This window comes from Scardinius erythrophthalmus (genome assembly GCF_964197995.2).
Source record: "Scardinius erythrophthalmus genome assembly, chromosome: 20".
Taxonomy (NCBI): domain Eukaryota; kingdom Metazoa; phylum Chordata; class Actinopteri; order Cypriniformes; family Leuciscidae; genus Scardinius; species Scardinius erythrophthalmus.
This window is the reverse complement of record NC_138240.1, coordinates 9,133,283-9,160,344: the sequence shown is the minus strand read 5'-3', so window position 1 is coordinate 9,160,344 and position 27,062 is coordinate 9,133,283. Positions and strand designations below refer to the sequence as shown.

Genomic DNA, 27,062 nt, shown 5'->3' with positions numbered 1-27,062 from the left:
TAGCTGGTAAGCGTAGCAGTTTGCAACACTCTTTCAGAGTTCCTCTGAAACCCTCCACCTTCCCTAGCTCCAGCTGTATAGATTTGCACCAGGTAATTCTATGCTATGAAGCAGTAGGCCTATGTCTTACATGCTCACAGCAGATTATCGGTTTATGTATTGGCAGTAGCAAGTCCCGTACTTGCTCTGCAGCAGCAATAACCAACAACAGCAATAATCAACAGTATGGCAGCAGAAGCAGCGTAGCAGATCTTTTCAGGCAAGACCAAATACATTAACATTGTTATATCCATTACCATGCTAAAAATCTTTTTAGAGTTGTCATGATAAATTATAATTTTTGTAATTAAAATATATTTATTGAATTTTCAATAAACAACAAACAACCAAAGCAATACAAAAATACCACACGCAGTCCCTCACCCAACTATAACAGGATGAGTACAGAATACAATACATTACAACAGAACCATATGTAATAAATACAGACATAGGCCAAAACAAAAGTAAGCCTTAATTAGGTCCAATAAGTTAAGGGAAGTAATAAAAAAATATAGGAAAATCAAGGGGGGATATAGGAAAATCAAGTCATGCGCATAGTAAATAATGTGTGCTACTAACTTGACGATACAAGAGCTCAACTGGGAAAAACAAAAATAATTGTGCAGTGTAGACGGTCAATCAGTCAATGGAGACTGTATCCAGTCACAAAGATTTAACATGCTCTAAAAAGGGTAAACAAATTCTTGAAAATTTAACCATGGATCCACAAAGGCAGTGTTTAATTTTTTCAACTTTCACAAAAAATAGGGCATCTTTTATCCACTGAGTATGAAAATATTATAATTTAAAATAAAATAAAATTCTATTTTAATATATTTTAAAATGTAATTTATTCTTGTTATGACAGCTATACTTTTGGCAGCCATTATTCCAGTTTTCAGTGTCACATAATCCTTCAGAAATCATTCTAGTATGCCAATTTGGTTCTCAAGAAACACGTATTGTGTTGAAAATAGTTTTGTTGCTTAATATTTTTGTGGAAATCATTATACAATTTTTCTCAAGATTCTTTGATGAATAGAAAGTTCAAAAGAACAGCATTCATTTGAAATAGAAATTTTCTGTAATAATGTCACTTTTGATCATTTTAATGCACTGCTAAATAAAAGTAGTCTCAATTGTGAGATGAAGTTGCGATTAAGAAAGTTGAATATGTGAAATTTAAAATCTCATCGTGTATTAAGTGAATTATATAAAATTGAAGATAATGGGACATAGATTGATGAACTTTTTGTTTGCTGCGTTTTCTGGAGTTCTGAAGGCACAGATTCCGTGTGGGCCGGCACATTGCTAAAGTCAGTCGAGAAACCAATTTGATCATTTACCCAATGTCTTAACCTACTCCTTCCCTAGTAAACCCTACACTGTAAATCCATCTGAAACTGTGCGTCTGTATTTTGCTGTGCCAGGCTGGCGACAGCTGGAAGACACAGGAATCTCCCGCCCCTGTTCCCCCACTCTGCTGTGCCGGAGCCTGCGGCGTGTTGGCGTGTAGCCTGCAGTGTGTGGGCTGTCTGGGAGGAGTGTGCATGCAGAAACGAAAGGAGCCCCTTTAAATCTGGGACACCCCAACGAAGCGACGTCAGACCCCGCATATTAGATGACAACACTGGCAGCCACCCCAGGGAATGCTGAGATCCCACGCTCTCTTGGAACTGCTGGAGCTGCATGGAGCCAGTGGCTAATGCCAAGCTAACCGTAAGGTAATGTTTGTAACTAACCTCAACAACACTTTGTGGGCTAGTAAAAATGCTAGGGGAAAAAAGAACAATAAAGTTTGCAATATGTGTGAGATCATTAATGGAAATATTGTCCAGATTTCAGAAAATTTGTTGCCGTTTAAGCTTGGTTCTGGATCATATAGATCAGTGGTTCTCAACTGTTTTGGCCATGGGACCCACATTTTCCCATGGTCGTTAAACAGCAACCCAATTTCTTCTAAGAATTTGTATATATATATATATATATATATATATATATATACTCAATAGTCTAGCAGTCCAAACTAGTTTTTGTTAATACAATAAAGTTAGTAAGTTGGTAAACAAGTTACGAAAATAACGTTAGAATAATGACACTGGCTTCTGATAACATCTAATCTGACTGCAGATACTGAATCAGGACAGCGTGTTTTTCTCAGGCACTCTTTACTTAAACTGCGTCTGACAGAAGTCAACAGCTTTTTACGCACAATATTCAAAATAAAAGTCTCACATCAGCAAAACATGGAATTACGTTTGTTGTTGTTTCTTTGACTGCACATTCCGCGACCCACTCAATATGGTCCCACCAGTTGAGAAACACTGATATAGATAAATGGTGACTCACTAAGAATAAGCAAACCTCAAAAAATGTTTTTATATATTTATATATAGGTAAAGAGAGGAAAATAAATAATGGAAACGGGAAAAGGATTGTGGAATTTTGTGAACTGGTTCTCTAATTCAATTCTTGAAACTCAAATTCATTTCCTGAATTTGAGCAAACAGGATGCAGAATTGCCAATTGAATTTGAATTTTGAAAAGTATAATTGAAATTTCCATAACTATAGCTCAATTTAAAAAGCCACATTTGAAGATGCCACTTAAGTGCCATTTTTAGAATTTCTATATTTTTATTTATTTGAATTTGATTGTATATTTAATAAATTAACTTTTGCAGACCGGGGTGGTAGAACACTCACCAGAATGCATTACCTGTGTTGAATTCCTTTGAAATGCAATTCAATAAAGTCCTCTTCCTGTCATTCCAATTCAACTTCCTGTAAGATGTGGCCAATTCACATTTATACTAAACTAAAAGGGGGCCAATTCTTCAAACCTGAATTTTGCCCAACTTATTCTTGCCGCACAACAGCTAACAACCACAAGGCCACGGCTCCAACTCAAGTATATGATTGCTTAAAGAATGTCAGCAGCAAAAAAAGATAAAAGAGAGAAAATAAAGTCAATTTTTCCCCATGCACATTTTTATATAACCCAATAGAGGGTAAATAGCCTTTAAAAAAAAAAAAAAAAAAACAGAAGGTGATTAGTTTATTCCTGTGCTCATGTTTGTCAGTAGCTTTGAGCTGGTGACAGAAAGTTCATTGTCAAACTATGTAAATGAGGTCTGAATAACAACCTATCATTTACTTTGTTTACTCCAGGCTGAGTGCGGAACACATCACGGCACTGAATTATGTGAGGAAGTCAGTGTTCCCTGCAATCACTATAGTAGCTAATTCCTGCCATTCTATCAGACTTTTTCCCACTACCAATTTCAGCTGTACGGTTGCGCCATTTAGATGCTGTGTTGCATGTGTTGGCTCGTTTAATTCGGCCTAATGCTGTTTTTAACAGGAAATGACAAAACATGGGAAACAGTTCATGTTTTATTTCTACGGCATCAGATAAACACGGCGCATGTTTGACATGGTGGTTTTTCACACGTTCGCAGCAGTCTAACACTTACTGAGGTGTTTCAAACCTCAACGTGCTTTTGCAAACATCAAGCACAATGAATTTTTCATGCCACTACATCTGCTTTTCCCTGCAGTTTTTCATCAGTGTGATTGTGTGAGTTTCAGCACATCTGCGAAGGACTGCTTAGATGTCTTTCTGGTTTTAAATCACATGCCGTTCTTAATTTGCTGGCGGGCGGCGCAGGCTGCACTCTGGTCAGTGTAGAGACAGAAGCCATATACAGCTACATATCGATGTCGGCTCAGCTTGGCGCTAAGGTTAGCACGCGCTAAGCTTGGCAGCAGACAGCGGACACCGCGTTTGGGTCAGCAGCGTGACAGATGGTTAGGTGCTCGGCGTGCGAGTGGGTTGTGTACCTGAACAAGCAGTCGCACAAAGCAGCTTTGATGTAAGCTACATAAGTGTTAAACACAGAGCGAACTGATAGCAGCACCGCCGCCTGCGCCAATCCATTAAATACCAACAATGGCATCTGTGGATTGGACAAGAAAGGGAAAATAATGAAGCAAAATGGCAGGCGACAAATAGGCTGGGAGCGATAGCATGTGCCGGTTGCTTTTCTGCTACACAGAGAGAGGCCTAAACCGCAGGGGGGGGAGTGCGAGGGGGGTTGGCGCTGTTTCTCAGAAGCCATTTTTAATCGTGCGGTAATTATTTACTGCTTGAAGAATATGAACAGAAGATTATCTGCAGTCGCTCTTTTCCCCCTCTCTCCTCATCAGATGGAAAATCACAGATGCAATCAATTCACGTCCTTGCCTGAGTGTGTCCTTTTTCTGCCGTATCATTATAAACACAATTGTGTTCATTTTCACGCAGAAAAAGGATCCGCCGTGTCGAAAGCCTGACAAGTATCCAATTCTTTTCCCCTTTCAAACCGCCGCTCAATCAGTCTTTTCCATTTTGTTTTGTGCTGATAGCCAGAAGCGTTAACACTTTCTTAATGTATTCCATTAAAAGTTTTCATTCAATATGATTCCTGGCTCACAAGAAAATCACCATTACTCCCTATGGGCTATGTGTTTATCCTCATTATTAGCACAGAATGGGGTGTTGCTGAGGTAGCAACACTGTGCTGGGGATGTGTGCATTTAGAGTAGGGGATTTTCAGCTTGATATGAACCTTTAAAAACAAAAGCTTTCCGCTAAGTTAGCAGCATCGCCATCTGCTTTATTCGGCATCTCGACACAATCCTTGCGGTAATGACTTCTGAAATGCTTTCCCCACTGAGAGGGATGTGATAAAGCCGTTTCTGCTGACAGTTTACATAATCGCTGATAAATATTTGGTCCACTGTTTTTTTTTTTTTACTCACAGAGTGTAAATTATTCTTAGAATTATTTTTGTGCAATGAATCAACAATGTAAAAAAAAAATCGGAGATGAGTTTTGTTTGTGGTTTGTAAGTACATTTGTGCATTATTAGCATATACAAAGTTGTTTCTTCAACGATAGGGAATTATAATTATATGAAGGTCATATTAACAATGTTTTGGAAACTTTACAGTATCTTCATAATTTATTTTGTGCTTTTTTTCAAGTGCCCCCTTTTTGTACAGATTTTATTATTCTAATCGTTCAATTTTAAACATGGAAAATATATATAATATAAAATATATATATATTTTTTATTTTAATTGTAAATTTCCCTTTTGAATAGACTTTTTATTTTTTTGTCATTTACTCTCCTATTAACATGAAACATTTGAATAATTAAATATTTAATAATGTGTATTTAGGATAAATCACGTTAACTATGAAATTAGCCTTAGCAAGACAAAGGAGTTGGCCATTTTAATCCTAAAATGCTTAAGTGTCATTTCCATCGTTCAATGAATGGTGGTTGATGCATGAAAATAACATTTTGGATATTGTTAGTAGGTTGTAAAGTATGTTTTAAGGTATTTCACTTTCTAAAAGGCTGCAGGGTCAAAAGTGGCCATAGTTGAAGAAACATCCGTGCGTGTATGACTACATTAAATAAAAGATTGAGCCTCAGGTCTCCGGTGTATTCAAGTATAGCTAGAGGTCAGAAAAAAGATGATGAGAGAGCATGTGTGCATGTGAAAGTGCAAGGAGAGGAAAGAGAAGGACGGATAAACAATCTGGGGTGGCACTTTGGCAAGCGGCAATCACCCGGGTTTGACAGGGCAAGAGAACAGTAGCCGTGGCAAACGGTACATCACTGCATTGCGTCTCATCAAAGCTGACAGGAGCGGGGGAAGGGGAAAAAAAGGAAAAGAAGAAGCCTGTCTATTACGTGCAAAGGCCCAAAGCTTCTCACCTTGTCGAGGGAGCCGTCTCTCTCTAGCTTTTCAAGTGCTGTGTAAAAGGCTCTCTTGTACGTCAAAATTCTTTGAAAAGCTGAGAAGTGACTTCTCGTCGACGTCCATACCCTATAGATGAAAGCCGAGCGGAGAGCTCAGGAAGGTTGATCTGGTCAAATATTATGACATCGAGGTTCAGATACAATCTCTGATGCCCCGCAATCTATTTTGAACCCCAGACAGCAGCTAATGACGGCAGCAGAGGGAACTCGCAGTCTCCTAGCTCGCTCTGCTTTTACAATGATCAAGAAGCGATTTGTTAGCTTAAAATTCTGAACTGGGAAATTGGACCCCTGGGATCCCAGAGCAAAGAGTGCAGTACAGGGAAGAGCCATATTTATGATGCACTATGTGTTACCGAGCCTGAACAAGGACAGAGCGGTAAGACAGTGAGTGATCCTGGTTAACGTTATCTTTTCACTTACACAACCGTCAATTTGATAAAACGCGTTCCATTTGGTGTATGTGAGGATTTCATGAGACTTTAGTGAATTTCCCACATGTAAAGACTGAAAAAGGAGCATGTGTCAACTCTCATGACGATGGTTCTAATGACAATTCTCTTGCCCGACCATCTGACTGCCTGGCAATGAAATCCGACAAAACCTGTGGTCAAGAGCCAAGAGTCTCTCTGTCTCTCTATCTCTCTCTCTCTCCCCTTTTGTCTAAAAACCAGTGGCTTTAGGCCCGGCCCTGTTTTAATGAGATTATCCAGAGCGAAGTGTCACTAAGTAGGATATAAAATGGAGGCCATTATCTGGCATTATTTCTGAGCAGCTTCGCCATCCATCTGCTTACCACCCACATAGTCACTACGGTGGGATTAGAACTCTTATTAGCAGGGGAGTGCTGCTTAAACACCTCTATGTCCTCTTTCTCTCTCCTCCTTTCTCTCTGGGCACTGTAAACAAAGAATAGCCCTTCTCATCCAGTGTTTCCAACTCTGGAATTTCCCTGAAATTGCAGTTTGACCTGATACAACTGCATCGAACAGACCCATTGAAGCAATGATTTTAATGTAAGACTTCATTATTAATTTCATTTGTCCTATTAAATATTCAACAGTGGAGTAAAAAGAAAAAGCTATTTTTGTGATACAAGGTTGCTGGTTTTGGATGGACCTTCAAAATGCTGAATATTCTAAAATGATGATTTTTATTATTTAATTTTTTATTTTATTTGTATTATTATTTAGTTGACATTTTAAAGATCGCATGGTGCTTGCCTCATTTTTAAAAATGTTTCTAAACATATTTCCATATATGCTATAAGCATATAAATATTTGAGTAAATCTTGTAATTAATTTGATTAACATTAATAGACAGCTGAGAAAAGTTAATGACTACTTCCGTTCCAACCAAAGTGGCTCCCATCCCAAAGTTTCCCTTTTTAACCTATAATATCCAAGACATTGTGCCTCTTCTGCCTCTACTACACATAGTTCATTATGCAAATCAAATGCAATTTTTGTTTTGTTTTCCCCCTCCTTATTATTACCTGTGATTTTGTCTCGAACCAGCTTGCAGGACTCAATCTCGCCAATGCTGCCAAAGAGGCTGCGGAACTCTTCCTGGGTCATGTTCTGGGGCAGGTAGTTGACGATGAGGTTGGTCTTGCTGTCGTCATTAGGGCCGCCGGTCTGCATGGGCGAGGGGCAACTGCGGCTGTTGCTGGAGGGCCCGTTGGCCGTGCCAGAGTTTGGCCCATTCGTCACCTGAGGCTCCATGTTGCTGATTATCTGCAGACAAAAGAAGGTTTGAAGGATGTGGCATCTGAAACGTATGCAGTTTACTAATTCCTCAAAGAATATTATGCTATTAAACCATAGAGAAAAAGCATGTTTTAGCATTTACAAATCGGATTTACTATATATATTGATTACTTTAAGAAAATCTGTGGAGTTACTGACATCCCAGATAAAGGGGTTTGGAATAATCTGGTGTACGTAGCTGCAACTGCAACTATTAACTGCAAAACCTCACAGACTGACTCTAAATAATACAATGCATGACACACTTACTGAAAAACTGTTTATGCATCTCTAGACTTTCACTAGCTTTCTTCCACTCTCCCTCCCCCTCGCTGTATTACTGATATTTTTGAGTTTGGCTGTGCGTTTTGATGGTTGGCTCAACCTGACAGGTTAACAATGTGAGCCCTTCAGTGTGGAACGACTGTCATGGCGAACATCATTTGCCACTGGTTTAGCTGTGCGCTTTTAAGAGCAGGTGTTTGAAGAGAAGCTGGCTGGCCCTGGGGAAGAAGGAACAGAGGAGGCCCCAGTCTGTGCTGCTTTTCAGCCTCAAACTTTTTATTTCAAGATTGTTCCACACCGCAGTTAAATGTATTCCATCATTTGCATAAAGCATGTTTGTGTGTGAGCGCATGTGTGTTTAATTTTGTCACCCGACTCTATTTGAGGGGGCTGGGTGACATCTGGAATCGTGTCATATTCTAACTGTCACGAAGGTTGAAGATATGCGTGCGAGTGAGCGTGTGTAAGCGAGAGCAGATTAGGGGGTAAGTCTTAATGGTTGCAAAAGCAAAACTCCATGAGATTTTCTCAGGGGAACAAACAACAGCTACATCAGTCAGAGGAGCACGTTTATGACAGATTTTGCTTTAGCTTTTACACCTTTTATAACACTAGACTGACATTCTCCGACTGTCTGGACAGCCATGGCAAAGCCTAAAACCGTGTCCTAACCAGACGTGATGTGACAAAGTGATGCTATATTTTGTCTGTCGCTTGGTTTTTATTTCTGCGCTGTCATTTCGAGTAGCCCAGAATGCGCTGAAATATTACTGGACCAACGTTCTGCTCCTCATGTATATTAAACATAGAGGAGGAGAGACTAAAAATCATAAGAGAAATTTTAGAAAATACAGTCTGGTTGGAATCTTTGCAGATTCTTGTCACATCAAGTCTGATTAGGACACGGTGTAACGCTGTCCCATTGTATGCTGTGTGCTTTAGTGTCAGTCTTTTAGGAACATTCCATGAATGTTCTCATTGGTAGACAAAAGTCTTAGACCAAAAAGAGGATAGAAGAAGGAAAAAACTAAACAAATAAGATTTAAAATAGCAAGCATGACCTGATTATAGCTTATTCGAAGCTGATTCTGTAAGTCAACCATGTTTAATATTCATTTTCTTTTCCTCTCTGATTGGATGTGGCATAATTCAGATCAAGATATGCACTGAGAGAGTGAAGGAAAAGCGCTAATGTTTCCTGCTGATAGATTCAAGAGTGTAAAATAATAGAGATGAGGAGGAGAAAAAAAATGGATCTAAGCTGAAATTCAGCTGCACTTATTTTTAGCTCTTCAAAAAAATACACTGCATCTGCACTCTGAAGTTTGACTCTCCTTTATCAAAGTGGGAATATTTAGAAAGGTTAACAATTTTTCCCCATCTAACACCACGCTCGTGTTTGCACTTGGAGTATTTTTGAGAAACACGCAGGCACAGTAAAGAGGATGCTAAGACCAAAGCTATTTAGTTATGTATGATAAGAAACCATCACAAATAGCTGCAGCATTTCTCAGTCTCCCTAAGTGATCTTTAAAGTTGAAAATTGACCCTATTTACTTCCTTAATGCCTGTTTTGGGTCTTTATGAATTATTCATCGGGCAAGTTATTACGAATTTTTAAAAAAGTCTTAATGTAATAACTGGCTCTTCCTCTGAAATGACTTTCCTTTTACAATGGCATCACTTATGCTGCATGACTTATTGAACAATGTTAACCAATAGCCAATAGCAACTATATAAAAAGAAAAAAGTGTGCATGTGTATAAAATATATATATATATATATATATATATATATATATATATATATATATATATATATATATATATATATATATATAATATATATATATATATATATATATATATATATATATATATATATGTATGTATATATGTATATATATATATATTACATGGCTCTGTGAAATACTTGATTCTGATCAAGATTCTGGTTCTGGTCAATCGTGGCATCCAGTAAGAAGTCAGTGTACTGTATATTACTATATATATACTGTACATTTAATAAATATCATGTTTCACTTTATTACATTATTACAAAAAAGACAGATGCCCCTTTTTGGATCAGTTGCTGTGCCTCTGTTTTTAGTCTTTGTAGACGTTCACATTTTTCTGACGTGACAAATAGAAAAAAAGCTGCCTGCAGCCCATAGGAGGCTCATCTGCAAAGCTCCCAGGATATGCATGTAAATGGATCCTGTTCCGCACTTCTCTGCAGAAAAGGGGAGTGGAGCGACACAAAGGGACAAAATAGCCATCGCCACAGCAGGTTTTGATTGATGTGTGTGTGTACATGTTTAATTCTGTGAGTTTTCATCTGTGTGCATGTGTGAGGGGAAACATATTAAGTCTGTCTGCAGCTCCTGCGGTGCACTGTTCTTTCAGGGGAAAAAGAAATGCTCAAACCTCATGGGATAAGAGCTTTGAATATTCCAGAGAAGGGACCGATAGAAGTGGACACCTTTCATTCTGGTTCCAAGGACCTGTTGTGTCTCGATGGCCAATTAAAAACCTTTCTTTCCTTTCTGATCCTTTCACTAGCACTCATATGCTGCCTTATTATTTTCCTGTAGTTGAACTACCTCATTGTCATATTGAGAAGAAGGGTAATAGTTATTTTACATACTCACTATTGCTGGACATTTGCCCCAGAGTAGTTAAGATTAGATTGAAAGGCAAAAATGGCAATCATAGTAAATAGATTTTACTGTAAAGATTTTTATTTTAGTGATTCTTTCTGCAGGTTGTGGTCAGTAGGTGGCGACAACTGTCTTTATGAGTGATTCACTGAGTTATTTAGCCAATTGATTCATTCAAAAATGCTGAATCATTCAGGAATGAAACATTGGCCTGTATGAGTAAGTCATTGAATCGTTCACCTAAGTGATTTGTTCAAAACAATAATTAGGCTTGGAACTATATTGAAATGTATTACATATATTAAAATTGGCTACTATATATTTATAATACAGACTTTTCAATATAAAATAATATATATATGTATAGTATATATATAGAGAATATAGTCTGTGGAAACTTTGCTATATTGTGTATCTGAGATAAAATACACAATATAGCAAAGGTTTCAAGGGCTATATATATGTATTGTTTTATTAACCAAATTCATTAAGAATCTTTCTTTCTGTAGAAGATATAGTCTGTGAAACCCTTGCTATATTGTGCATTTTATCTCAGATGGTATGTTTTATTGACCAATCAGCATGACTTGAACTATCCGTTTTACAAAATCTATTTGGATACTTTTTGTGTGATGTAGAATAGCTTTTGGGCCTGTCAGATGTAAAAGGGCAGAAAGCAGCTGTGGTTAGGCAAAAAAGGTAGTCTGCTTCCCCCAACTCGCTCTTTTTTGTTGCTGTTTACAGAAAGGTTTGGCTAGTTATATTGGGCCATTTAGTATGGGGATCATGTGCTAACTGAGCAACTGCCATTGATATTTGGTGATATTGATGGGAATGCTTACGAATAGCTTTGTCCAGGTTTTGCAGAGTCTAGGGCTGTCACAGAGAAAGATATGATTTCTCAGGATATCTATTTCAGTGATATCTGTAGAAGTAGGGAAATTTAATAAGTGGCATACATAAATTGTGCTTACAGCTCCTTTAACTGAACAGTACAGTATAAACTATTGTGGTTTGGATGCTAGCTAAGGCAGAGCCTAGCTGGCTCTCTCTGTTTGCGCTTTAGCTGTAGAAGGCAGGGAGACAGTTAGACAGACAGACAGGCAAGGCAAGCAGACAGGCAGACATGCTAAGCCATCACAAAGGCCTTGGTGTCAGCCGGGGGACAGACATCATCTTCCCTTTGATCCAACTTAACAGTAGCCCCAGATTACATTCCTTTATTTTTTCAAACGCAATGGCAGATATGCCGACTGTTTCTGAACGCTGCTCGGCCCGGCTCAGGCTACGAGCGCATGCGTCTGTGTGTGTGTGTATGCGGGAAGGAAGAGGCTCTGCCACTCTGTCTTACATAAGTGCCTTAGAGGATGTCAGGACAGGGATAAAAATACAGGTTCAACCAGTCCAATGTCCCTGAGTCACGCAGAGCCAGAGGTGTGTGTGTGTGTGTTCACAGCACTGCAGATAGATGCATTTCGGTGTGTGTTCTGATACCTGCCATTTCAACATGGCACTTTAATGGCCTTATAGATGATAAAATGTCAGGCTTCTATTCTGATGTGTGTTTTTACTGGTAATGCTCTCCAGTTATTACCAGAGCCTTCTGATGCTAGTGCTCCCTCCTATAGATGTCGGCTCTTATTTATGTGGATCTGTGACAGCTAAATCTAGGAGAAAACAACACTGGGAATCATCTTCAGGTGAAATCCAAGGTAAAATAAAGGGAAGAAGTTGGATTTTTTTTTTTTTTTTTTTTTTTTTTTTGCGAATGCAATGCAAAATCAATCTTTTCTTTACATTCTAAAGTGATTCCTTATGCATTTATGTAATTTTTGTACTTGCACAAGACACTGGAAGGTTGCACAGACATTATACATATTGACAATACAACATCCATCCAAAATATATTATCCAGTAACATCCCTAATAACAATTACAGTAATAATACTAATAACAAGTTTTATTTAAAATGTATCATTAGGCCTGTTTTGCTCTTCCCCTGCACACACCCTCCCTCTCATAGCACAATTTCATAGTAGCAATATGTCTATTAATGGGGTAAAAATGGCAGTTAGTGGGCAGCAGTCTCCTTACCATCTTTGGCTGTGTCAGCAGTCCCTTCTCAGCCCAGCCCTGGAGCTGCGGCAGGTCTGCCTGACGCCACTGAGTCTCTGTCGATCCCTACGGGAGGGGGGCAGGGTCAATATTCAAACATGCCCATTTTCTCCATACCAAACAAACACTCCTGACGGTCTCCAGGCACACTAAAACACACAGGTGGCTTTGATTTGGACTCGAAAGGCACAATAGTTTGAATTTAGTCGGGTTTTATATATAGTATAATGGAAATGGGTGCTATAAATGCATGCAGAGAACGGGTGATATATAGAATAGCATATTTGCTGATGAAACGGAAGTATTTTTTCACACTCCAGGCCATAGACAAATTTGTGTAGGATATAGAAACTGCAAGTTGTGAAAAACAGCAAGCCTACTACTGTAGATTTAATATCATGGGCTTTCCGACAAATCCAGCCTCGTAAACAAGACCTTAGAGGACCAATACCGAGGCTGCCGCAATCACAGCTTGAGCCGTGGCACTAACAGGGAAAACAGCCAATTTAGGAAAAGAGGGAGACACTGAGCGTGACCTTTCTGTTGGATGGATGGAATAGAGGAGGAGTGTAATAGGAGGCATCCAGCACTACATGATGGAGGAGACACTTCTGCATCGGAAGGGATGGAGGGGGCTGGGGGGAGGGGCTTGGCGTCCTCTGCAGATCTTTAAAACGTTCGTGTAAGCGTCCAGGTGTCGGGATCTACAGAAAAATGAACTGTCAGCGGAGGAGGGAGAGGAGAGAGGGATAGGGTGGGCAGGTGGATTGCTGACAGCTCTCGGTGTAGTGTTATCTGGGGCATGGGTCTGTAATTTAAAAAAGAGCCTCATGGGAATCTTTTTTAATCTCATGTGCCACCTTGGTTTTAGTTTTAGTGAGGACCGCAGGGTGTAACAAAACACTTTTATAGTTCTAATGATGAAACATAAGTGTACATTCAGCTTTAAATGTGATGTATATATATTTGTTCTCTGATGAAACAACATATCTGCATGAACCAATCCAGAACATTAGATCCACATGCTGAATCGTTCAAAAACAATAAGAAGCGGGATGACACAGCCAAATGATGCATCAGAATTTTGGTGCATCATTCACAGTAAGGTTTAAAAAGCTCTGGCTGTTACTCTGGTTACAGAGGACAGATCAATGTCCACGGGCGACAGAAGGGAGAGGACAGACTATAAATGAATTCATCTTCTGTTTTCACTGACCTTTTCTCAAAGCTCACAGGATTCAAACATGGAATACGTAACAATGGAGAAATAGCTTTTTGTTCTCTTTCTCTTAGTCTTATTATCTCTCTCTACATTCTTTTTGTTGAAAAAATAAAACTACTCAAACTGCTGTTGTTCATATCAAATAAACAATGTCAACAAACATGTAAATTAAATGAATGTTTGTTTCTATAAATCATTTATCAGATATGCCAGAAACGATTAGCCACAGTTTGCAGGGTGTAAGGTAAGTTATCTGAAGGATTTTCTTTTAATATATTTACTTAATTACATTAACTTATTGACTCTCTCTCTTTCTCTAGATGCTCTATATGTAGATTCTCAGAAATATGCTGATGATAATCACTGATAATCTGTATTTTTATTATTATTATTAAATACCTACCAATATTAAATACCCCATAAAATCCAACTAAGAGTTTTCTAGCGACTTCATGTTTTTTTTTTTTTAATTTTTTTTTTTTTTACTGAAGTAAATTGCATCTCATATTAGCTTAGCATAACTTCACCATTACCTTAACCACAGTAGCCACAGCACAAGAACCAATAACACAGAGATGTCACCTCACCCTCTGCGATCAAAAAAATCTCCCACGCTTTTTTTTCTGCTCGCATGATAAATCAGCCACTTCATCCATGTCAGAACATTCTCGGTCAAACAACCAATACTTAACCCCAAACATGAACCTCACTGGACTTATCTCACTGAAGCATCTCACACAATAATTTCCATGCACCTACAGCCCATATCACACAACCTTGTGCCGGATAATTGACATTACAGAGGTTCTGTTAAAACAGAGAGCCCGCCACAAAATGGAGGTTACCCTCAGTAGTTATATATATATATATATATATATATATATATATATATATATATATATATATATATATATATGTTTGAATGTATGATATTGCTGTTTGTGGGCTTATGGGGTTCAAAGCTATCTAAGGGAGAATTTCATCTTGAAATGTTCTTTCTTGCACTGTAATTTCTGTTTACTCACACCACTCAGGAACATGTAGCCGGGGGAACAACCTTTTCCTTCATTCATTTTTTGAGCTCCTTTAAAACATAGCAGGAGTGTGGTAAGTAGCCCTAGACTAAATCCCTTAAAATAATTCTCAGTTTGAGAAATAAACAAATTTGTATTTAACAGAGTCTTCGGACAGAGGGTACAAGTCTCCTTAATGTTCACAGAGGTTGCTGCAACTGCCCGAGACTCCAACCCTCCTGTGCACTGAACTGCTGGAGGGGATGTGAGCTGTCAGAACCCATTCAGGTACGCAGCTTCATACATTTCTTGTATCTTAACGTCAGGTCAGGAGAGTTCTCTGTGTGTATTGATTTTTATTTTTCTCTCCCTGTGTTTTGCGTGGGCTCCCCTCCTCAGTGGGACACCTCCTCCAGAGCCCTCGGGTCAGACTGCCACTCCGGCAGATCAATCAGGGCAGTAATGTGGGACGGCATGCGCCAAGACTGCTCCGCTCTGTCACCATCGATCCGCATCTACTTTACCAAATGGATTTTTTCTTCTCCGCCCTCCCTCCCTCCTCTCATTGAGTACCTCTCTCTCCCTATTATTCTTCCTCTGAGGGACTTCGAATAATAAATGCCTCAGTATAAAAGCAATTTTTCATTTAACTTTTGTTTGACACATTTTCTTCTTCCCTCTCTAGATGAAGTCCGGTTTTATGTTACGCCGGATCAATAGAAGCTTCCAAGAAGGTTCTCCCATAATTTCTCTGACTCTCTCCCCTGGGTGATGGTGATGGGCCTGGTTGAGCCAGAACGTTAGTGGAAAGCTGAGGACCACACCCTGATCACATTACCCCATCATTAGAGCGAGCCTCATTTGATCAGTAATGAAGGCTGCTGTTCATTTGGCCCATGCCTCGTGTTCTTTCTTAGCGTCTGTTTCTGAGAGATGGGTTCCTTGCTTCTATCTAAGAGTCCAATGAATATCTCAGCGGAATTACTCTGACCTTTTGATTTGGTTCCTGGGTTGATTCAGGGTGACTATATAATGACAGGTCTGTAGAGTAGTAGGTGAGGTTGAATAAAGGCCACTGCAGAAACAAACACATGAATGCTGAAAGCCGGGATTGCATCTTTTTTTTTTCCCAATTAAAAAAAAAAAAAAACTACCAATTTTTTCATTTAAATGCCTGGATGATGGAGAGATGATTGATTGTCTGAGAGTTTAATTGCTTGAAACCATTATCAGAGATTTAAAAAAATACATGAATACAGATTGACACATCAAAAACTTGAAATAAGGGAAATAAGGTACAAAATCTTGGTTCTAGATTCTTCTAGAAATCAAATTGTTCATCAAACATGTAAATTTCATGTAAAAATCTTGTAAGAAAAGAAAGGAAGGAAAAGTAGGAGATGAAAGGACTGGAAGGATGATAGGAGGAAAACATGTGAGGGTGCGTGTGGGGGACGGCAGCATCAGTGACACGTGTTTTTCCTTTGGGCTACGGGTCTGGTGAAACACCTGCGTCTCTCCCAACCCACTCTCTCCAAATCTCACAATGTTGACCTCATCAGCTGACCCCACTCTCTTTCTCTCTATCCACCGTCGCTCCTTTGCAGTTTCTCTCTCTCTCTCTCTCTCTCTCTGGATGAATGGCTGTATTTTCTCTCAGTGCGTGGGATCTCCTTGGCCTTAAATTAACCTCTCTTGCAGATCTTCTGTGGAAACGAATTAGCGCCCAACGTGACAGTGCGGCTAATGTGTTGGTGAGGGTTCAGCAGAGTTTTCAAATAAAAAAGGCAAAAAATTCTTCAATGCTGTGCTGATGAACTGCAATGCAAAAATGAATGTTTTCGTTAAGTTACAAAACTGCGGTGCATGCTGATGAAGATTAAAAACAAACAAACAAACGCAGCCATGATCATGCAAAAAAAAAATCCTACAGAGCTGGATTTCTCGACTGCATGTGCGCTTTTTGCACAATCCACTATCTAGTCCATGCTGCCATGGGGCCACTGGCTCTGTTAGCCGCTGGTAGCGGCCCAGCTCGCTGCTAAGGCGAGCAGAAAATTGGTGAGCATCTTGATTCAGGGATGACACTTAAATTTGTGTGGCTCCAGTGACCAGTTCTATCCTCAGGCTCCGGATGGAAATATGAGAGAGTTTGGCCCTCTGCCTGCTCCGGCAGGACTCACGTCCTTCAGGCAGTATGGGGCAAGTAGCCTGCTGGGCCTGGCTTTGCGCACACACACATACACACCCAGTGGCACGCCACTGACATGGTCCAGCCCCTGGCCATCTCTGTGATATCTCCCATGGACATGAGCATTGCTTGTGACGCGGAGAGGCCTTTGCTATCAGACACGAGGCTCTTGTGTAATATCAAAGCAGATTTAATGGGTGAGTATTTGGTGGATGTGTCTTTAAAATCACTCAAATCTGTTTTCTGAAACTCACTTTATGTGCAGGGTAATGATCAAAGCGAGACAGGGGGCTTCTTTGGGTGTGTGCACGTGCCCTTGACTGTCAACTAGCCTCAGACCACGAGTTGATTGTCAGTGACAGGCTCAGAGATACACTGCCCACCCCCACATGCTCTTTCTCTTTCACACACCCTTCCGCTTCTATCTAACCCTACACATATTGCCTCCCATTCTAATGACTTCTACTTTAGAATAAAGGTGGTCTTACCATGTCTGGTAAGTGGGTATGATTAACGTATTATATCAAGGTATAAATGATTGTCATGTAATGGTATATAACATGTAATGGTATAACAATATATCACATAGAATATGTGTTGTCAAATGCCCACAAATGTATATAAAATTACAAAAATGAATTTAATCATATATTATTCCATTTGATATAATGATATAGTTAATATGCTATGTCATTAAAAATCTTGAATAAAATCACGCATAGCATCAGTTCTGACAGGTCACGTCAGTCAAGCTCGCATCAGCTGACTCAGCTGATCCATGTCTACCTATAGGAATATGACGCCCATCACAGCATCTCTGTATAAGGCACCATTCAGTTTTATATGCAACGTTTTCCCGTTGTTCAGGAGCTAATTATCCTCCTTCATCCCCAGCTTCTCCTCTCGTCCACATGACCTTCTGATATTCCTCTTCGAACCAGACTGTCACTTATCTTGATTTATCTTGTTACATTAATTTATTATCATTAAGTACGTTAATGACATCTGTAAAACATATTGTTCTATTTATAATAAGGGGGTTCCCTGCTCTTATCCATCCATGCTATAGGCTGGATGGATAGGTGGGGAGCTCTTGCCCAGAACAGAACCATACCCCCAATTATATAATATACTATTATAATATTTATAATTTCCTGGAAAACTTTGTTGTGAATTATACTAGTCAACAACAGCATGCCTTCACTGGATGAGATGCGCCAAAACTAAATTGCTCCCATTCCACTCAACAACGACATCCACACAAGAAACAATCACCCGCAAGACACTTTGCAGAGTAGACTATAGAATTCTTCTTTTTAAATCAAACCCTAGATATACCACAGTATAATATCTACCAGCTGAAACATTTGTACTATCACATAAAATATATATGTCTTACCACCCAGCTCTACACTATACTATTCACATGCTGTCTTTTCTCAGATGTCTCCTCTGTCAAGGTTGTGTGCATATGTGTCCTGTCTCTCTAGTTGTGCAAGTGTCTATGTGGTTTCCTTTTACTCTGTGCATGCAGTATGCAGGCTGTGTCAGCTCCAGGTGGGGTGTTGACATGGCAGGTGGCAGAACAGTGCCGCACCTGCGCCGTGCACAGCCTCATTCCTCCGTGCCCTGGAAACTATGCATACTGTGCACTCCTGAACCTCTCCGGCTAACAAGCTGCTTTACCAACTACAAATCACATTGAGACTATATAGATGAGTTTTAAAGCTGCGCTTGGGAGCCCTTGGTGAGTATTGCAGTGAGTGTGGAGAGCTGGTAAAATGAGGATGAATGTGTTTTGTTATGCAGAGTGTGAAACCCAGCTAAAGACCTTGCACCATATATTTGTCTTTTAATTATTTCCTCTGTTTAAGCTTGTCATGCAATGTTTGCTCATTATAGAGAAACATTAAAAGCTTTACAAATAGCCTGAAAGTAGATGTGTGTGTTTGTGTGTGAGGGGAGCGAAAGGAAAGGAAGACAGTGTTCGTAAGGCAGCTAACTGCATCTCAAGTTCCTGAGAGGATGAGGTGGGCTTCTGAACACACATCAACTGAGCTTTCCTTTTCTCTCTCTTTTTTTACTCTAACAAACCACACACATGAGCTCTGGTTAATCCAATCTCAGCCTCCTCATCTTCCTGCAGCCTCTTTCTCCAAGTCCCTTTCTCCACACTCTCTCTTTTCCAAAACATCATCTCTTATTTGCACGTTTCCTTTCCAACACACAATTCCTCAATTATTCTCTCTTCTCATTCTCCTGTGGTCTTTTGTTTTCCCTTACCTTCGACATGTTTTTAACCATTCTTCTTCACCAGTATTGGACTTCTCCTTGCACCAACAAACACCTGATTTCTGACTTTTTTTGTTTCTACAGGGAAGAACTACAGTCCGGAAGAACTACAGGGATACAAAATCCAATCCTATAAATGGAAGCGTGATGACTGTTCCAGTATATTAACCAATATTTTAAAATACACCAATATTCTAATTCTGGCTGATACAACAAGCTGATAAGTATTTTTATGTTATAGCTGATAACCGAAAACTGTCCAGAATAAAACTGTATACTATTTTGTCTACAATAAATAAATAAATAAATAAATAAAAACACTAAAAACGAATTAACTTAACCATTTAAAATGCTACAAGTGAAATAGGCATCACAACATTATAATGTACAGTATTAAAAAATGGGTATTCATTTAGATTTACTAAGATTTACATTCAGAAGTGTTATTAAATTAGTTTTTATTAAATTACAAGTATTAGATGAGGGAAAGTAATCAATGTAAAAATAGGACAAATGAGCATGCACAAATAAATATGCAATATTGACTGATACGTATATTAATATCATCTAAACAGATAACCGATCTGAAAAAAAAAAAATATTGGTTGATATTGAAGGCATATATTATTTTATTCAGAATAAAACAGTAAATTATTTTTTTAATGTACATTATGATGTTTTGATGAATTTTAAGCATTTAAAATGTTAGATGGAGCTTTATTGTAAGTGCTGCTGTTCTAAAAAAACAGACCGTATATATTTATATTCATGGGCATTGCATTACATTTTTTCCCGGCCAAATAAATTATAGTTGTATTGGCCAAAATATCTGTACCAATACATTTATATCTTTAACCCTACAAAACTCACATCTGGTGGAGAAACATCTCTATGCATGAAGTCAGTTTGGTTATTGATTAAGTTTGATCTCATAAAAGAAAGTAGCTGTAAGACAGAGCAGTAACCCCACAGCATCTGCTTTAATAAGAGAACGCCGAGGTAATTGATGGAAGATTGACTGAATTACTAACTAACACAGGCAGCTAATAAATAGCACCATCTCAATATGAGAGACAACGAGGTGAATGAAATTCAATCTGTTAACCTCTTCATACATGTCAGGGCTATAATGTAGTCATATATAGGCTCCAAAACGCAGATTAATGAGTGTAATTTACAAGAGGGCATTTCTTCCCCTTGCTCTTCTGCAACTATAGCGAAGTCATAGAATTTACTGTCGTCTTGTTTTACAAAACAGCAATGACCTAAACACTGTGTCAACATATCTCCAGGATGTCCTTTTTTCTTTGGAGGTGGGGATATAAAGAATGGCATTATGAGGGAGAGGGCGACCTAATGTGCTCCATTGCAGCTGGTTAGATAAAACCTCTGCAGAATATCAACGAAAGCAGCAAATGTGGCATGCATTCAAAAGAGCAGATTAATCTTCCAATGCCGGGGTACACTGTAATTGAAAATGCCTACAGGGGACCATCTATGCTCATATATAATGTGCTAGAAAATATAGGGTTATCCTCATAAAATCCATCAGAATCAGAGTTCAGAGATGATTGTGCGAATACTGTTTCTTTCTTTCTTTCTTTTTTTACATTCTGGTTTGTGCTTGGAATATTAACCAGTGTTTGTCTGATGTGCTTTTACTAACCATGGTTTCCTGATTGCAGGTTGATGGAGACCTAATGGAATAAATGCCTGGCTTCTGGGAAGAAAAAAAAAGGCAGGGTGTGTTTAAGGAAAGACATTTGCTCCCGGACAAGACAGCAACTTCTGCTAAAGGTCTGCTCTCACCTCTAATCAACCTAACTCCTCTTGACAGCGAGATAACAATATCCACAACCCGAGCGGATCTACAGGGGCAAGATTTCACGCGAAGCAATTCCTTTGTGAAATGCCAATGGCTGTATCTATGGTTACTGTTGTGGGGAAGATGCGGGCCACCCTATTTGCCCTTTCTCAGCCGGGGTTTGTTGCGGCAGCTACTGGACCTCATACACTCCGTAACCCCTTACTGCTGTGACCTTTGACCTCTGGGCGCTGATATTCGGAGAGCGGAACTATCTTTGACATTTATATCCATGTTCCCTTTCTCATCTCATTTGTTCTCCTCATTTTATCCCCCTTTTCACCCATGGGAAACATGCACAAATAAAATCTCTCCTCAAGTGTGCTCTTTTGAATGCCATACCAGACATCATTATGCAGTTTTTTAATATGCATCAGTCGTTTTGTCAAATGCATTGTAAAGGTTTTAGAGGTTTCAAATTCCATGTGATTGTGTGAGGCGAGCCGTTGCAATGTGAATGACCTTGAGGTGTCCTTTAGCCTCACAGGAGGGAGGTCAGTTAATTGGCTAATGGGCAGGAGAGAAAAAGCGACTACGTTTGCAATAGTGGGAGCAAAGACTCGTCTGCTGCTGCTGTCTTTTCCTGGGGTGCAAAATGTAGATCAGAGAAATGTGCAGTTTGTGCACAGTCTCGAGAGAGCCTGCCACTCAAATCCGAACGTCTGTATGAATACCAAAACACACAGGCAGAGAGAGAGAGAGAGAGAGAGAGAGAGAGAGAGAGAGAGAAAGAGAGAGGGAGGGGGAGAGAGGAGAAGGAATGAAACAAAGAAAGTGGGATGGAGGAAGAGGGAGGTCGGAAGCTAGAATGATAGGGGATGAGAGCCAGCTTGAAAGAAATGGGTGGTAATCAGTGGGGATTTCTTTAAGACTGCAAGGGAAGCTCAGCTTCCCTATAATGTCAAAAAATGAATGGTCAAATATGTACTATTTTGTTAACATTTTATTGACTAAAAATGCGTTAGAAAACATTCATCTCAAAGACGAGTTCGTTCAGAATCAGTTACATATAGCAGGTCGGCTGACTCGATATCCTTCTCATTCATTCCCGTAGTGTCACAGTGCATTTCCCTGTTGAAGCCCAGCGTCCATTGACTTCAATGGGGCTGCTTTGAACAGTTTTTTTCAGTACTTTGAAACTAGATGGTCATTGGATAAATGCTGCGATTATGTCCCGCCCACTGACGCTAAGCGTCTCTGGGGGTGAATGAGGAGTGGGCTGGCCCAGACTCCGGGCTTCTGCATGATGATTGGAGGGTTTGTTTAAAGACTGCATCTCCTTTTATTTGACAGCGATTTCATACAATAAAAAGTAGCTAGTGCTGAAGCTATTCGAGCTCAGTCCCATCGCGGATTTTTCAAGTGTAGTCAAACTGCTGCAACCTATTTCTTGGTATTTGCTTGTCGAAATTGCTAGCCAATTTTCATAATACATTTCACACAATTATACATTTATACCTTTATTATATTATTACTTATTATATTTTTTTATATTATTAATAATAATTAAAAAATAATTATTAAAATACTTTAAAAAAATATATTATTAGTAGTAGTATTATTATACTTTATTATATTATTATTTATACCTTTATTATATTATTACATTTATACAATGATATTTAACTCTGCTGGCCATTGAGAGGACACTGGTCAAGTCACTGGAAAAGACAGGTACGACATTTTCTTGAAAATTAACGTAGAATTTTTATGATGTAGGCCGAAAATGAGCTTCCCCTTTTTGAAAGACCAGCAGCCGCCACTGGTGGTAATGCGCTTCTTTTACCTTTCTCTGTTTTATGTTGTGATCAACTCTAACCAACAATAAACGTTTGTGACGGAGCCTTTGCTGAGCATATTATTTTTTATTTATATAAAGCCAATGCAATGTGTATCTGGAGAGGCAACTGTCGGTTTGCCAGAACGAGCGGTGTGTTGTGTTGGTAAGCAGGTTGTGTGTGGTGTGTATATTCGGCTGATTATCGTCTGTCTGTGCGTGGCACTTTGAATTTGCGCCAGAGGAATTATTACGCTTGCGGTTGTGAAGCCTGCTCACTCCCTCTCTCCTTCTTGCTCTCTCCTCAGCTTTTCCTTTGCAAGGAAAATGAGGATGAATCAAACTGAGAAATCACTGTGGATGCCTATTAAAATTTAAACATGAACGTTTTGTTGTTATTCATGTATATTTAGCTTTGACATAATAAAAGGCCTCTTTGCGAAAGCATATTATTAAGATTATATTAGATTATTATTCATAGCACACTGTTTAATCGAACCTGAACCTTATTAATGCAGTAGGTGAAATCTTTTTTACATAAAGGGCATACAATTTTTACCCAAATTTTTTTAAGGTGTTGCTCTATCAAATGTCAAAAAGTTTCAACTTTTTCTAAGATGTTTCTCCTGAAGATTATTTAGAAAAATAAATAGACGTTTCTCCTGAAGATTATTTAGAAAAATAAATAGACAGAAATGATTGATATCCAGTAAGCGTAGAGCAATGAAGTTAATGTTAATAATATAGCACCAATTATTTAATCTTGGAATAATTTGATCAGTTTAAGCGTTCTGACTTTTGATTGCACACTTTGATATCTTGGCACAATGTGTGACATTCTGTCTTTTGAAATGCAGAGTTTTCTCAGAAGCCAAACTTAAGAAGCAGGAGACTTAAGGTCTCGTTGCCGTCAAGGGGAAACAACTGAGATGTTAAAGAGATCTCATTTGCGATATCTCTTTCATATGGGCAGATTTTCTAAGAGCATTTCATTGAACTGGTCAATATTAATTCAAGCTCAAATTTACAGGCACAGTTTCCAAGGTTTTCTTCATAGGTTTGCTCAATTCTCATTTAAACACTAAGAGAAAACTCTCCCAGAAGTGATCACAAATATGGAATGTGATGAAAGCTCACATTAGCTACTGAAATCTTCACTGAGTTATTTAAGTCTGAATGCGAGACTTGTCTAATAAGCGCATTCTGACTTCACCTGTCAGTGTGCTCTATCCTCCCTAGAGCTGGATGTTCAGTTACCTCAGTAACTCTCAAGGCATTTTCTCTAATCAGTTGGCAGAGTGAGACTCATTCAGTAATTACATTCAGAGGTTACATTTGTGTTCTAAATCTGTCAGAGCTGTTGAAAACGATTAAGTATTAGGATACTTTTTCAAATCGGAATGAAGAGCATAGCAAATAGATTACAGAGGGTTGTTTGCTCTTTTAACGATGCCATGTCGGAATAGCAGTGAGAACATAAAGACTTAAAAATGGCATCTGGCATGGATTCTAATTATAAAACTATACAGCAAAGGCTACACTTAATGTTATTTAGAAGATATATAAAAGACTCTGGGCTATTCTGTTGTCCTTTAGTCTTAAATGTAGTGTGGTAAATCCAGTGGATAAGAAATTAATTCTATTTTGAGTGGTGGTTCTTTCTACGACTGAGAAAGGATATCATAGTATCCCATCTTGTATCTAAGGTTATCTGATCTAATGTCAGTCAATTGTTGTGTCTTTATGAGCAGAGTCAATTTACTGTTATAATAATAATTTAATCATCTAGCACATCCTCTGATTCCTATAAAGACATTAAATATTAAATAAACAATATTTCTTGGGCCAAATTGTCTTTTTTTGTGTGTGTGTGTGTGTGGAGAATTTCTTGCATTAAAAAACAGAGAAGCTATCCAATCCAATTTAGTTCAAGATAAATATCTTCTAACCTAGACAAAAAGTTCCAATAACAGAATGAAAGTCTTTTTCTACAGAAAAGCAATAATGAAAGTGCTATGTGCCTGACATTTTTAAACTGAAACTTGCACAATAAACCATGTTTTAAACTCACTCAGGTGGAAGCTCTACGGCGCCACCATCTGAGGGCTTGTTGCAAAAGCACACCAAGGCAGTCAGTTAGATGGATGCTGCTGTTCTCCTTCAGCGAGAACCGTGAGGGATGGATGCAGTGGTGTCACATGCATCCCCGGGTCTTAGCGGCCAGAGGGGGGCAACCTGAGCCTCTCTAACTCTCAGAAAAATCAAGTGGCCCACTTTGACACTCAGCTGTCATCTGTAGTCACTCTGTGTGCAGAGGGGTGCAAACTCTTCCACCCAGCCATCACACATCCTGGGGCACTTTTCCCACCCCTGCTGCCCAGATTTCAGCATCTCGGCAGCCTGTCTCCTATTTTGCTCTCTCTCTCTCTTTCTCTCTCTCAGTTGTCCACCTGCGCCCTCATCCACCCCTTTTTAATATTCAGTCCAGCTTTAGCCTTATTAGCATTGATATGCAACCTTGGAGTCGGACAACAAAGGAGAAAGCCCTAAAGCAGAGTAGTAAGGCTGCTTGGAGGAGGAAGTGAAATTATGAGGAAGGATAGAGATGAAGAGGAGGTATGGGTGGATAGGGTGCGAGGTGAAAGAAGAGGAGAGTCTGTTTCTACGTGGCTATAGTTCTGTGTAATGGCCGATAGTAGCGCATGTAGCAGGGACGTCAGCACTGCGGAGGAGGAGGAGAAACGTATAGGCCTATGTGGAAGCTCTTTCCCCTTAACTTCCTCCCTCCCACACCTTATTTCCTCTCTCACTATAAGCATCGTGGACAAGCCCCTTCACTGCCCTAATGTTTTTCTGCCTTACACAAACTGTGTTTCGCACAATAGAAAGGGAGGCAAACAGGGATTCACTGTTGGGAATCACTCTCTTTTCAATTAGCATTTTGATTGCATGTTAAAGCCCACACAGAAACAGTCAAACATTTGCCTGAAAAATGAATAATGCTGCCCACATTTGAATCTGAATGCCACGCCGCTCAGATGAGGAATTTGACAGTCACTGCAAGTTAGTAAATACATACATCTGTGCTGTCTTGGCCGTTCGAAACGGTGCAATTGTGATGTCTTCCACCTTTAAATGATGTGCTAACGCAGGCCTAGGATTTCTCTTACCCTGCTCCGTCTGTAAGCTTCGCTACTTGCTTCTATCTCTCTCTCTCTTCCGTTTCTCTCTCGGGGAGAGTTGGTTCCTGGCAGGCACAGTCTCCCACTAGCCTGGTGACAGCCGGGGGAGGCAGTCTCTGAGCCCTTAGTCAACAATGGACACATACACTCACACAACACACACACAGTGCAGCATGTTTAGTGCAGCCTGCCCTACCTCTATCAGAGAAGATGGGCAGTGATCTCCAGACGTGCTTGAACACTAACTACACTATGCACGTAAACACACCTTCGCACATTGCCTAATAGATTATCATGCACACGTACACACACACACACGAGGTCACTCCCACTCATTCTCATTTACAAACTTACACTCTAGCATGTTCGCTAGTACACAGTTACACAACCTTCTACGTATGCATTGTAAATGTGATTTTTATGCAAATTTTAAAGCATTTGTTTAGGATATTGTTTAGAAAAATGAAATGATCACCACATTACTCATATGAATAATATGGCTGTGTTATTTTGATAGATCAAACCGGAACGGCAAGTGTTAAAATGAGGGTGAAAATGGAAGATGAGAGCCAAAAAAGGTGAGCATTAAGATTCAACACTGCCTCTACATCGTAGAAGGGTTTTAAACCGCACCATCTAAGAACCTGCTACACCTGTCCTTTCTCTCCTCTCTTCTCCTCTCTGCTCTTCTCTTTTCCTCAGCCTTGTTCTCAAATAAAGCTGCTCTCATCCTAGGAGAAAGGGGAGGAGTAGCATGCAGAATTGAAAAAGAGGAGAAAGGAGAGAGAGAGAAAGACAGACAGACAGAGAGAGACTCCAATGCTGCCACTGCAGCTGCAGGCAGTGAGACACAGCA

General features: G+C 39.4%; 1 protein-coding gene across 1 annotated transcript in view; it reads right to left on the bottom strand.

Moving 5' to 3' along the window:
* The window catches only part of elavl4 (ELAV like neuron-specific RNA binding protein 4), a 74,206-nt gene that overhangs the window by 29,396 nt on the left and 17,748 nt on the right, over positions 1-27,062 (bottom strand). The window contains exons 2-3 of the mRNA XM_081348269.1: positions 12,645-12,731; positions 7,354-7,594 (exon numbers count right to left, since the gene is read on the bottom strand). Of these exons, the coding sequence (XP_081204395.1) occupies positions 7,354-7,594; positions 12,645-12,731 (328 nt within the window). The remainder of the gene's footprint in view (positions 1-7,353; positions 7,595-12,644; positions 12,732-27,062) is intronic.